Source organism: Nothoprocta perdicaria, unplaced genomic scaffold (genome assembly GCF_003342845.1).
Source record: "Nothoprocta perdicaria isolate Ctin4 unplaced genomic scaffold, notPer1 scaffold_359, whole genome shotgun sequence".
Lineage (NCBI taxonomy): Eukaryota > Metazoa > Chordata > Aves > Tinamiformes > Tinamidae > Nothoprocta > Nothoprocta perdicaria.
Window position 1 is genome coordinate 299,868 of NW_020455598.1, and position 13,937 is coordinate 313,804.

At 47.8% G+C, this 13,937-nt stretch overlaps 1 protein-coding gene across 1 annotated transcript in view; it reads left to right on the forward strand.

Moving 5' to 3' along the window:
- UBE2H (ubiquitin conjugating enzyme E2 H) overlaps window positions 1–13,937 on the forward strand; it is a 38,286-nt gene that overhangs the window by 14,363 nt on the left and 9,986 nt on the right. The window contains exons 2-4 of the mRNA XM_026044321.1: window positions 5,661–5,737; window positions 6,367–6,441; window positions 13,700–13,739. Of these exons, the coding sequence (XP_025900106.1) occupies window positions 5,661–5,737; window positions 6,367–6,441; window positions 13,700–13,739 (192 nt within the window). The remainder of the gene's footprint in view (window positions 1–5,660; window positions 5,738–6,366; window positions 6,442–13,699; window positions 13,740–13,937) is intronic.

Here is a 13,937-nt window from a genome sequence, read left to right on the forward strand (position 1 = left end):
AAAAGCAGCCTGGTACGTTGTGCAGAGTGCATCAGGAGGCACCATCCACTTGAGAAGCCGTGAAATCTTACGGTTGGTGTCAAGCGACGCGCTCAAGGCTGTGGTTTTACAACCACAGTTGCTCTTTCAGGAGAGTTTTGCTGCTTCTTGCACCCTCACAAACCAAGGACATCAACTGCTGCGAGCGCAACTGGAAGCAGAAATGACTGATGCTTCGCTTCGAAGGCACTTAAAACTTCTCAAACAAGGGAGAAATGATTATTCTTGCATTAAATACAGGGTTTCCTCCAGGCGTAGAGTCACCATGGTAACACCCTTCTCTCAGTGGCAATGCAAATATTGCAGATATTTAGTTTGGAGCTGGATGTATGGCCGTGTAAGCTAATCCTGCTGGAGTCCTTGCTTGTGTACCCAGCTTGGGCTGCTCATGGTAGGTGAGGAGCTCGGCTGCAGCTTGTGCTGAAGGAGGTTCAGCCAGCGGCCGCGTGGTCCTTTTTGCCTCTTTGGTCAGCCCAGACAAGCTCAGGGCCACGTTTTGGTGCCAGCAGCTTGGATTTTATCATTGCAGGCTTAAATTCTCTTGGTTCCTAGTGCATCTTCTGATGAATTTTGCAGTGCTGTAGGTGGGAAACGTTACTGCTGCTTCTTGCCTTGACTTGTGCAGCTCCCGACCTCTCTCCGGCATCATCTCAATAGCTCTCACGTCCATAGCAGCTCCGAGTGACCTCAGACCACGTCATTCCAACAAAACTGCTCCTAGGAACTAACCTGCAACACAAGTAGTGCCAAAACATGGTCGTCTGGCCAGCAGAGCTCTACTGTGCTGCTGATCAGAAGGTGGCTGCCAATGGATGCAAATTTAAACAAATTTATATCATTTTTTCCATAGCAAGAAAAATGCATCTGTTATCTCTTCTAGCAAGTATGAATTCTTCAAGGGAACAACATGGAGGAGAAAAATGGGAAAACTGTGTCGCTACATGGACTTCCGTGTTGGGGTATGACTGACATTCAAGCTATGGAGATTGAAATATCGTCTGTGTTGTTCAAAGCTGTGGGATTCTTGGACAAACCTGATCAAAATGGAAGAAAATGGGGCTTGGCATTGGATGCCCAAGGAAACTCCAGATTCCCCCAGTGGAATTTTCCCTTCTGGGGAGCTGTGGATGATGGAGCTGTGGTTATCGGGACCGGGACAGCGCAAGGTACTTGGCAAACAGCATATGGATTTCTGATGCTGGAAGGTGCCTTTACTTGAGGCTGAAAGCAGCAATATGTGCCCTGTGGCAGCAAGAGCAACTGCTTTGGGGGAAAACCAGCGGATTTTCTAAGCAGTTTAGCCTGGAATTGCGAAGCAGTTTGGGAAAAACCTCAGGGTTGCATCTTGCAGCTGCAGGAAATCATGAAATCACAAGGGGGTTTCTTTAGCCTCCTGGGCTCTGTCGCGAGGATGGATAAGGAAGCGATGTGCCAGGGAGGACTGGGACTTCCAGATGCCAAGGATCTTCCAAGATACCACGTCCAGACTTCCAAAAATGCCACATCCTAGAGCTTTTAAGTGACATGGATTTCAAAGGCCCTGTGCCCTCAATGAGGGGGGAAAAAAACCCTGATCTTGGGTTTTAAAAGCTCTTTTGTCAGTGGACGTGCAGCTGATGAGATGCAGGGACGTGTCTCCTCGAAGATGGTCTCCTCGAAGATGTTCTCTCCTGCTTAGGTAGCAGAGTCCAACTTCTGAAGTTTATTTTATCCTATACCCACATGTGGCCTTAGTATTTGCCCTCCAAACACACAATACCCATCTCTTCTGGCCATGCTCTCCACCTGGCAGTAGCAGCAGAGAACTCTCCTAAAGTGCCCTCAGCTGTTCTTAGCAGATGCTCTTAGCTTCTTGGTAATGACCATCAACCTCTCTGCAAACTCGAGCTGAGATGCACCCAGGTAAATGCCAAATTTGAGCCTCCCTGAGGCTTTGGGGTGCTCTTCTTGCTCTGCCTCTTGAGGCTCTTCATGGCCATTTGCGTTGCCAGGAAGAGAACAGTATTTTCAGGGAAATATTTGCAGCTGGGAAATGGATTTGCCCAAGCTTACGACTTGTTATGTTTGGAAAAACTTAATGGAGGGAGTTTCTTAAGGATAAATGTTTGCCTGGAGTGGGGGAGAGAAAAACAAGAAGAAAAACCCTCAGACAAGCGGACCAGTCATCTGGTCCCAATGACCATCTGGGATTTTGGGAGACCTGGGTGTGAAGCTGCATCCTAACGTGTTGTTTTTAATATTTTAGTTACTGCAGAGGAGATGCAGGCCCTGGATAGTGGGTGGCCTCATGCGAGGCTGCTTAGGAGGATGAAGGAGTGGGAGCTCAACCCTGGAACAGGCCAATTCCCGGTCCATTCCCAGCTGTGAACTGGCTGGACCCTAATGCTCTGGATTAGGGCAGAGCAGACTGCCCAAAGCAGAGTGAGGAAAATACTTCAGATTGCTGCTCAGTCTTCAAGAAACCATTTCCTACATTACTATCGTGATAATCCTGTTGACCTTGGCGCTTCTGGCACTTCCCAGGCACCATATAGGGAATCTGGAATTTCCTATTAATATAAGTATGGAAGCTGCAGCAAAAACCCTCCTGTCTATCTACTCCTGAGCTGAGGTTTGAAAACAAGCTTGTTTTCTGTATCAGCAGCTGAGTATTTAATGACAGGGAGCATCAAAATCCCCTAGTGCCTTTGGCACTAAGATAATTTATCTTCAGGTCCTCAGGACTCCCTTTGACTTTTGGTGGTCTGGAGGTAAAGCTTTTGAGCTCCTTATCTTTAGAAACAGCAGCTTGACTGGTATCCAGATTTTGCTCATTTTTCCTCCTGTCTCTTTCCCTGTGTTTGCCATGAAGCCGAATTAGTATCTTTATCAGATGGGGAGATAAAAGCCTCGAGGCCATAACTCACCCAGCCTCGTAGGAGCAAACTGAGTATCTTGGGAGGGATTTGCTTGTGTTCCTGTTTGTTAACACACCACACGTTAGGAGATGTTTAGGAGCCATGGATCCCACCCCTGCGTACACACACGGTAGCTGTCGTCCCTGCTTCTGCTTGTACAAGCCACCAAATCCCTGCCAGCATCGAGGACATTCAAGCCTTTGCATTGGAGGACCTGCTGCAAAATGTTGATGTTCTTTTTCCTGAAGCTGCCATTGGGTTGCTGAGGACTTTGTGACTACCTTCCTGGGAGCTTCCCGGGTTTGCTGCAGGATCCAGGTTTCTGCCATGCTCCAGCCACAGCTGGATTCTCCGAGTCTTGCAGGTCTCCAAAGCACCAACTCTTTTCTCACATTCAAGACCCCTGATGAATTGTTGCCACGTATGAAACAAGGTTCATTTGGGATTTGGTTGGAAGACTAATGGAAGGAAAAAAAAATTTGACCTGACCAAATAGTTATTTCAGAGCCTGCATTCCTTGCTCCTAGACTTGTTGCCCTCAGTTATGGTGGACCGTCCCTCAGGAGCGAGAAAACTCCGTGTCTCCAGTCCCTTCTGTCCCTCTACCCTGTATTTTTCCCTGGTGCTGCTAGAGGGTTCCCTAGTCTGGGAATCTGTCTGGGAATTTGCGGGATGAGGGATTTTTTAGGACTCTCAACTTGAAGACCTTGAGATCTGCCTCAATTTTCTGTCTTCCTGGACTCCTGACTCATGTGGTGTTTCCTGGAGAGCAGGAGCACTAAGGAATGGACCTGGACACTTCCTGGAGAAGCCCGAGGAGCTGGTAGGGTGGAAATATATTCCTCCTGTAACAGTCCCAACCCCTTTTTCCTGCTGGTGCTTCCACTCTTTGCCAGTGGGACTTGGATTTTTAACCCCTGGCATCTCTACCTCCAGGGAGAACCAAGGGAAGGGGGGGATGGCTGCAGGAGGAGGGTGACCAGGACAACCAGCTTGTCCCTCCTCAGAGCTGCAGAAAGGCGTTTTCTGAGCCTTGCCCTACACTGATACAAGGGCTTTTTTTGACGAAATTCACCTTATTTTTAAGATTATTTTATTATTGTCATGCTCATAAACATTGTAGTCATTCCCAAGTATCAAGCTGCATGTTATTCACTGCTTTATTTTTGGAAGGAATTTTAGGTCCTGCTTGCAATAGAGAGAACAAATATGGAATACATTGCTCACTCATATATTTTTCTGATCTTAATGCTAGAGCTTAAGTCTGGGTGCAGGAAACTCCACTTAATTTATCATCTACGTGACCGTGCAGAGCTGCCGAGCACAGACGCTGCAGCTGCCCAGGAGCCTGTGCTAAAGATCTGCCTCGGAGAGCTGGTTTTTATTAAGAGGGACTTGATTTAGTCCTAAGTAAAACCATTTGTGCTTAACCTGATCCGTGGAGCTGCTCTAAGTGCTAACGTGCTGGCGTGTTAAGTGTTGCACTCTTGGGCATCATCATGTGTGGAGGGTTGGTGTAAGAGCCCGTTCCTGGGTGGGCAATGATGAGTGCTTCTGTCTCAAGGCAGCTTAAATTGGGTCTTGCCTATGTTATATTATGTGCTGGGTGACCCAAGTGGACGTGGTGACAAGTGTCCTTCAACATCAGGTCTGTCGCAAGCAGCAGGACTTGCTTGGATGTGGAGGTGCTTTCCACAACCCAGAGGTTCCCTAAACCTTTAGGGACCCAGCTTTTCCTGGGAAAAGGCCAGGGACCTTATGGACCTTGACTTCTAGTAGAGAAGTTACTTGTGCTTGGGGCTCCAAGGGCGGATCTAGTGATTTCTGCACCAAGTCTTGAACCAGATTAAACTGCTGTGAGCGTTCCTGGAAGGAAGGGAAGAGAGTTCTGTTGTGATGTTAAGGATTTTTATTTAATATTCTCTGGGTTCCTGTCCCTCAAAGTGGGGTGGTCTCTGGGGTGCAGCTGTGAGGCTGTTGGACGTTCAGGCGGGAGTAAAACCTTGCTTTCCTCCTGCTCTGCTTTCCTGCTGCTTCCCTCATAATTCACGGGAAGATTATCGATTAAAGGTAATTGCTGTCAGGGATTATTCGCAATCCATTAACCCTGATTTGTGGCAGGACTCCTTCAGCAAGCCGGGATGCTGGAACACCCCTGCTAATTGCCTAAAGTGTTCTTTGAAATGAAGATTTCTTGCCATGCAGCTCGCTCCCCTTCTCAAAGCGCTGGTCTTTCGGTTCTCTTTTTAACTGTTCAGAGACACTCGTGTGTTTTAGTCCCATGGCAGAAGGGCCAGTTTGAGGCACTGCTATTCCTCCAAAGGAGCTGAGTGTTTTTTCGGATATTTTTTGGTCTTGCAAGTCAAACGTCCATTAGATTGGTGTGATTTGCAGGGTAGCAGCCAAGTAGAATTGAAATCATCAGAATTTGCATTTGCCAGAGTAGGAATTGAGGGCAAGTTCTGCTTCTTGATGTGGGTGGGAGAGTAAACGTTTAACACGAGCCATTGGCAGGGGTGGCTTTCAACTTGGTGGCCCCTATCCAGGGCACTGGGATGGAGAGAGGTCTCTTTTGCAGTCAAGGCTCTTAAATTTCCTTGTGGGCTAATTTGAAAGCTGGTTTTAAACCGTTTGGTTTGATAGATTTCTAGCAATTTCCCCATATCTGAGGAAATACGTTTTTGTTCTCTCGGACTAAATATTTTCCTTTACCTGCTGCGTCAGTATCGAGAGCAAACACGAAGTCACGATCTTAGGAGGACTCAATGAATTTGTTGTCAAGTTTTATGGACCACAAGGAAGTAAGTATACAACCCAGCCCTTCTCGAAATGCAAACTAAGAGTTTATGGTAGGGAGCAGTGAAATGCCGTGCTTCTGGAGCAGAGGAAGTGATCAGCAAATCTGAACAGGAGCAAGAATGGAGGCAGTATTTGAAGGCACCTCCTGTGGAGCTGAGCAGAGCCTGGTACCGTGATGGCTAAACCCGCTGCTATCGCCGATAGTCCCAGCTCATGTTGGTCCTTAGCCCTTCTAGACCTGCCTCGTCTGTTCCGCATCGCCACCGCCCAAGCTCTTGGTTGTGTTTAGAATCAGCATGAGCTTTTCTAGTGGCTAGATCAGGAGTTGGGGTTCCAGGGTGCCTTAGTTTAGTAACATCTGCGCAGGTAAGTAGATGATTTTGAAGTCTCTGCTTTGAATAAGGCTCTTGTGTCTCTCCGTGCCGAGATCTCCTGTAATATCAGTTAAAATCAAGCATTTCTTGTGAGGCAGTACAGGAAAAAGGCTTTTACTGTAGGTGCTTTGATGTGAAACCGTACCCCCTGGTGGGACCAAGTATTCCTGCAAAGATGTTTTGTTTAATGATGTATTTCTGTTTATTCTCCTCTGAGTTCTGAAGTGTGTCTAATGCCTGCGTTTCTTTCATTGCAGCACCATATGAAGGTGGAGTATGGAAAGTTAGAGTCGACCTTCCTGATAAATACCCTTTCAAATCCCCGTCTATAGGTAACCAATAATCTCTTTCAGTCAAACTCACCTTGTTGCTTATGCAGGAGAGACGTGGCAGCTGGTGGCATTTGTTGCAAGTGAAGTTGCACAAGCACTCGATGCAATCAGCTCTTCACATCTGCAGAGAGCCTTTACTGTAGACCCCAGATCAACTACTGCAATGCAAAGTGCAGAGGCAGCTTGGCCTTATGGTTAATGGGCTAGGAGATGGAAATCTATCTGGTCGTATGTTTCTCTTGATGAAGTGACTCTCTCCTACCGGGTATTCTTGTTTTCTTCGGTGTTTTTTAATGATGGATTCATTCATGTGTGAGGTGCAAGGCACCATGCGTGGTGGAGCCTGCTTAGACAGGAGGACTTGACAGCAAAGACCGTGGTGTGCTCACGAAATCTTGAGGAGAACGTGGTTGTTGGGACATGTCCAGGAGAATGAATGGAAGTGGAGGCAGGAGCTGTAGCCTCTGTTGTGCTGGGCAGGTGATGCCTGTGTGGAAGAACACAGGAACAGGGACAGGGACATAAACCCAGCGTGGTTACAGCTGGTTAGACTTGTCCGACTGGTTTAACCTTCTAGAGCAAATAGGAAGCTTGATAAGTAAATGTTCTCTAGACTCCATCCTGTCTTTGCCCTTGAATAAGTGATCCAGCTTGGATGTGTTCTGCTATCACGCTTGCCTAGTCGCTCAAGCAATAAATTAGTGTTTCTTAAAAAATAATAACAACCCTAGAGTAGATGTATGAACTTTTAACATCTGTGCTCCAGCTTGTGAAGTAAGTGCTGGTACCGTGATGCCTTGGTCAGAAGGACTTGCTTGTGCCTTAAGCCACGAAGGGCTCTGGGGAAAACAGCTTTTGGAGAACTGCTGTGGAAACTTGACAATGTGGGTTGGACTGATGGGTCCTTTCCAACGTCAACATCCCAAGCCGGAGTTGTTACGTTTTGGCTGCTTGCTTAAAATAGACTCCTAAGAGTGCCTTCTGTTTAAAGTCTTTCACTCTTGTGTGAGAAATAATCTATCCGGTCTCTCGTGTGAGCTTTTGGGAAAGAGCAGTGTTATGTTTGTACCACCTAGTGCCTTCTGTCTGCGTTGAAGCCTTAAGGGAACCAAAGAAACGTGGCCCCTCCATCCACTTCAGCCAGCTTTCAAATCTGTTATGTGTCTCTCAGAGACTTAGTGGGGTGCACGGTGTGTTATTGGGGCCAGTTGCTTTTCCCTCCATCACTTCACAAGCCCCAAAACCAGGGCAGATCAGGGCACTGTCGTGTCAGCAGGCTAAACATAGGCTGGCTCCAGGCAAAGCTCCAAAACCCCAAACCTTGGTACCTTCTTTTATTTGCTTTGGTGTTAGAGCTTCCAGCAAAACACTGCTCTGCTTGAGATGAACTTCCCCTCTGCTCATGTTCTTCTGTGTGCATTTGAAGTCACGCCTGTCAACTTAAAACCCAGCTTTCTTCCCTGGAAAAATGAGCTTAGGCCGGCTCTTTAGCACTGCTGGTTTAGGCTCCTGTTAGCCATGTGGAAGGCAGCAGGTTCAGCCTTAGGTCCACTTGACTTGGAGACTGGCTTGGATAGTGCTGGCCCTGACACCAGGAGTAAAAGGCAGCCTGGATTCAGTGCTGACCTGGCTGTGCTTCCAGCAGGGATGTCTCGTTTTCCCCAGGAATGTGGTGTCTGTGTCAGGGAGCGAAAGGAGGAAGGCGCCTGCTGTTCTTTGCTCTCCACGTCACTTTGTCCCCTGCTGACACTGCTTTTGCTGCCTGCCTTTTGGGACAGCACCTTCCAATGCGTTCAGCGTGTGCATATCCCTCGTGTTGCAGCCGTCTTACTCATCCCTCACCTGGAAAAGTCCCTCTCTGTAGGATGTGCTGGTGCCCGGGCAGGTTCTGCTGCAGGAACAGGTTTGTTTTCCCTTTGCTTCCCATTTGTGCCTTCCCAGCCTGGCTTATCTGTCCGTCAGGGCTGAGTGACGTCTCGGGCTCTTCTTCTGGGGCAGCCTGGTCTCCAGAGCAGGTTTGTAGCCCAGCAAGCCCAGGTGTGACCCACGCTTGTCCCCAGCACAGCCCTCCCACACCTTTGGAGCCTGTTGCATCAAACGCCTTAACCCTGTTGTCCTCCACCAGCAGAGCCCTGGGTTAGGATTTAGGGAGAAAGAGCCTGATTTGTCACTCGGTGACCTGAAAAGAGGTGGAATTGGAGAACTTTGGGTCATTGGAGCCCTTTTTTTGGCAGGGCAGCCTGGTGCACACGTGGACTCTTCTGCTGCCCTTCTACCTGCAGCACTGCAGAGATCCCTCCGCAGCAGTGACACGCAGCACGTAAACCCTGCGAGCCCTCGGCTTGTGCAACGGGTAGAATCCAGCAGTTCCCTTCACCGAATTACCTTTTTATGACAAAGCTTAAAGCAGAAATGCTGCTCTTGCAGCATTCCTCGTTCCTCTAGCACCATAGGCTAAAATTTCTCTCCCTCTTAGAAAACCTTAATGCAATCCTGAACGTGGCGTGTGTTTTTTCTGCAGCAAATAACACGATGGCTTGCAGCATATCTCTGCATTCTAGAAAAATGAGCACTAATAGCTGTTTTCTAATCTGTTCCAATTGCCTTTATCCCAGCGTGGCACCGAGTCTAATATACATGAGAACTTAGGCAGGCTTAACTTGGTCTTCTCATCCTAAGCGTGACCGGCAAAGCAGAACGGGGAAGGGCTTCAGGTTGGGTTTCAGTCTGTGGGGTGCAGACCTTGTCCTAAGCCCTAACGTGTCCGTGTGTCTTCGAAGATGCCACATGCGTCTAGCAGAAGTCCTAGGTCACCATGATGCTCCCAGCAAACAAAGTGAACCCCAGGAAAGGGCTGGTTGCTTCTTTGAAGTATTATTTTTGTATATTTTGAAGTATATTAGTAATTTTTTTTTGAAAATAGGAAATGCTGCTGCTCTTGTTGCTTTTGTCGATGAATGCAAGTGCCCCCTGTGCTTGCAGTGACCCGAAATGTTCCCTCGCTGGACATTTGGTTCCTTTTGGCTTCCTCCTAGATGATTCCCTTGAGCTGTTTGTGATTTCGGCTGCCCTGCTGGCACCGCTTTGCTGCTTGTCCCGTCCCTTTGGGATTTGATATCTTCAGGGGAACTTTCTGCCCAGCCCTGTTCCTGCTTTTCTTTCTCCAAAGAGGAATTGTGCAGTACTTCGAGTCCTGTTTTGAGCTCCCGAGTCACGAGAACACTCTGAATTTTGTGTGTTTTCACTCTGCCCGTGTGCCTGCCAAGAACCAGAGATTAATGGCCTTTGATAGACCACAGACACAGAAAGAAGCCCAGACTGGGCATGTCCTGCCCTACTTAGCTGATAGGAGCAGTGTCAGGAACTTGGGAAAGACGTGGGAATCCAGGAGCCCTGTGGCGTTTGATTTTTTTTCCTGCTAAAATCTGCAGAAATATTAGGCCAGCACTGAGTCACTCTGGTTTCTTAATAACAAAATGTCAAAGCTGGGAGGGTTGCACGCAGTGCGCTCAGAGGCCTCTGTTTTCTCAAATAACTCTGTATATTTGTACACAAACCTCATTTTTCTTCCGTCTCCGTGCCGTTTATGTGCACCCGACGTGTGTTTCTTTCTTGTACCTTGCTTCTAAATGTGTATGTAGTAGGCATTTTGTTTTGCAACACAAAACATATGGAAGGGTGTGTGTATATAGATGTGTGTGTATGTGTCTATATATATATATATTTAAAAAAAAAAGATTGTATAGCAGCCAGTACTGACATGAAACAGTGTTTAGCTCTCCAGGATTTGCCAGATCTCTCCTAGCCTGTGCTTAATTTTTCTTTTTTAACTGCAGCTGCTATTTTTACTCTCGGCTCCTCGCTAGATTGCCTTACGTTTTGCTGCTTAGAATTTCATGAGTCACTTATCGCCTGTGACCGTTCTGCGCTCGCTCTTCCCTGTATGTCTTGCTCCTCATTCTGACCTAGAAGCGATGGGGAAAATACTTGTTCTTGCAAATAAACTCGGCTTTGTGTGAGGGGAAAGAGGAGACGCCGAAAGGTAATTCGTATCCCATGCCTTGCTGCGGGCTGACGCACGCTGTGCACCCTCTGCGGATCCCCTGCTGCAACGGGAGCAGGATCACAAAGCAGGGTAGGTGTTTGCAGCCCGTTTTGGCACAAATTCCCCCTCTTGTGTGCCAATCTGCAAGACCTGGGCATCAGGTGTTGATGAACTGAAGCAATGAGGCAAAAGGACACCAGTAGCACCTGGGATTCGCTCCGAGACGGGGTCTGGAGCTCATAGCTCTGCCACTGCTCTGCTTCAACTACAGCCAGATATTTCAACCTGAATTTTCCTTCTTTGTGAAGCTGCTGTTGCAAAATCCTACGTGGTGTGGTTTCGGAAAGGTATGGAAAGAGAAATAGTGAAACGTAAACTTGGGCTGCCAGCGAGTTGACGTTACGCAGCAGCTCGACGCAGCGCGGCGTGGCGAATGCCTCCGCGCTGAGTGCATGGCCTTAGATTGGCCTTGGTAGCTAATGCTCCGAATGAACCACCAGCCTCCACGTCTCCTAAAAGGACCTTGCACTCCCCCAGTGAGTGATTGCTGGGCCAACTGGGCGCCCTTTGTGGCATGGGCAGGTTTAGGGGCTTGAGGATAAGGAGCAGCCCCCAAACTACCAGTTGCCCCGGGCTGCAGAGGGGAACGTGGCTGCAGGGTGGACTCGGAGCAGGGATTTGCCCGTGGATTTGGATCTGCTGTCACTGTTAGTTTAGGCAGAGAAGTGTCAGCTGTGGCTGATGGATGAGTGCAGAGGGTGCCTGGAGATGAACAGCAGTGGTGGTTTCTTATGCCAGGCTGTTTGCAGCTTGTGTCCTCGGCAAAGGACAAGCCGTTTCACACCCACTGCAGCCTTGGAATATCAGGACACGGTATATCTCAATTGGAATAGTGAAATTGCTGGAATTCTAGGAGGTTTGCCGTTCCAAGGAAAGATTGGCATCCTTTGAGTTGGCTTAGTTGCCCCTTTATACAAGAACACACTTTTCCTCAAGGAACAGTCAAGCCAAAGAGGGGGATACTCCAAAGCTATTGCTGAAATATCCCCATTTTTGCAGGTCGGCATCTGTGCTGTTAATGCAGTCCTTATTGCCCTGCTTGATCTGGAGCTCAGGATTTTGATCATGGCTGTGCAGTATTCAAGCTTATGGCAATTAAATCATTTTTTTTATGCCTGCTTGAAATTCTTTTTACGTCTGACTTTCTCTTTTTAAAATGCCTATACAAAAATAAAAATCCAGTTATGCTTGCTCTGTATTTATATTTTGCCTTTGAGTTAAAAAGTGGAAAAAGCAAGTCAGCAATTACTGGAGTGGTGTCATAGTGCTCTGTGACTGCAAGTGACCTCTCGAATGAGGAAGGAGTTAATGATTTAAGCTTCCAAGCCAGGAAAAGGCAAACAGAAATGCCCTAGACCTGGGTGATTTGTGCCCATAAGAGAACGGGTGAGATGGGGACTCCTGAAGAGCCACCATGAGCTTTGGGGAAGATTTTCACTGGATGGATGTGAAGGTGACAGACGTGCAGAGCGAGCAGGAAGTGGGTGACATGAGCAGAGAGCCCAGACCAGGAGGTCCAAGAGCTGCCCACATCTCGCTGGGTTGAAGGAACTTCTCACCACCAAGGATGGTGTCAGTCTGGTGACAACTGAGTCGCTCTCCTTGTGTGGCTTCTATCCTCTCTTCTCCAACTTTTTCAGGAATTTGCTGCTTTTTTCACCCCCACCAAGTGAGAAGGGCAGGATTTGAAAAGGGGACCGCTGCCTGCGGTGTCACCAGTGCCTGGCGCAGCAGATCCACGACCTGATTTAAACCTGCGAGCGCCACCGTTGTGTAAATATTTGATGGGGCTGCTACTTCCCTTCGGAAGCCTGCTTCATTTTTCCAAGCTAAGTCATGGAAAGGCGGTCCTGAACGATGCTCCCTAAAGTGGAATTGTTTAGGCAGGTCTCGACCCTCTTCTGGACGCTGTTCTGCTTTTGGGCATCCTTTTGGTCTTGAGTTGTATTTGTGGAAAACCATAGCTGGAGTAAACACAAAGTTGCATCTGTGCCACAGTACATACAAAGAAATGGAGCTAAATCCACATGTTGGCTCCTAGCCCAGATGGGAGCTGTTCTCTTGCAAGGGATGTGACCCCTTTCTTGGATGGGGAGAGGTGACGTGTCCCAGACCAAGGGACCAAAGTGTGGAGCTCACCAAGCTGCCAACAGGGATGGATTTCTGCATTGCTTGACCTGCTCCCAAGAGAAAATATCTGGGTGTTTTGAGCATAGGAAAAAGCTTTTTAAAAGGTTTAAGCGAGTGCGTGTCCTGTATCTAAATTTTACCCTCTTTTTTTTTATATAAACAAGCAGCTTTCTCCAAAGGAAGAGCTGCTCTTAAGTAAAGCAGACTTCTCCCTTCCTTGGGAAGGAGTGATTCCTCCCTGGGCATCTCTACGGGGATCAGGGAGGTGGAACAACAGAGAGAAAAGGGTTTATTTTAAGTTCTGGGGAAAAAGAGCAAAGAAAAGCACGAAGAAAAGCAACGTTAAGATCTTGAAGCAGCTTAAAGTGGTTCGGAAAGAAAGGTTGCGGCAGCCCTTCTGGGCAGAGCTTTGAAAAGGCATCTGCCAAGGCAGCGGATGTGCACGGGAATACCTGATCCGGCCGAAAGGGAAGCACCGGGAAAGCCTCATTTTCCAGCAGTTTAATTTGCAAGTCAGAACCCAGTGCAACTGCTGCGTTGCTGCAGTGTTAGCTGGATGCATTTGCAGCATCCAGCGCAGCTGCCCGAGGTCAGTTCCACTTGAAGCTTATAGAAAATCTTGGTTCGGAGGCATTTAAAAAATAAATAAATCCTTGAGCAAATGCTGAGCTCTGTTCAGTGTTTGCTCAGAAGCTGCTTGCAGTTTTTTAAAAAGAAAACACTTCCCCAGATGCATAGGCTTCATGGGTGCTTTGTTTTAAGGTAATATGTTTTAAGGTAATAATGGACAACCTTGTGATGCAAATACACCGTAAGCAGAGGTTTTGATGTGGTCCGAGGGGGTGGCTGAGGACCCTGGGGTCAAAATGCTGCCTCTGTATTTTAAAGGTTAGGTGGCTATATATAGCCTAGCTGGAGTTTCCTTTGAAACTCATCTCGTGAGTCTGTGTGCAGCAAATCCAGGCTTCTCTGGTGCAAAATCCTCGCCTGTTTTCTGTTATTTACCACTGTGTCTCTTTGCAGGATTCATGAATAAAATTTTCCATCCCAACATCGACGAAGCGTAAGTACATCCCTGCGTGTGGTTTTTCTAAGGATTTTTGCCTGATTGTCAGGGCGCCCTGGCTTTGCAGCAATGTGCTGATGAGTTAACTAATGCCTTAAACTAACAGAGCAGGGAATTTTGGCGGTGCCACAGGAGTTCCCAAGGTAACTTTTGCAACCGGATCAGGCTGCAGACAAGCATGGGGAGATGCTCGTT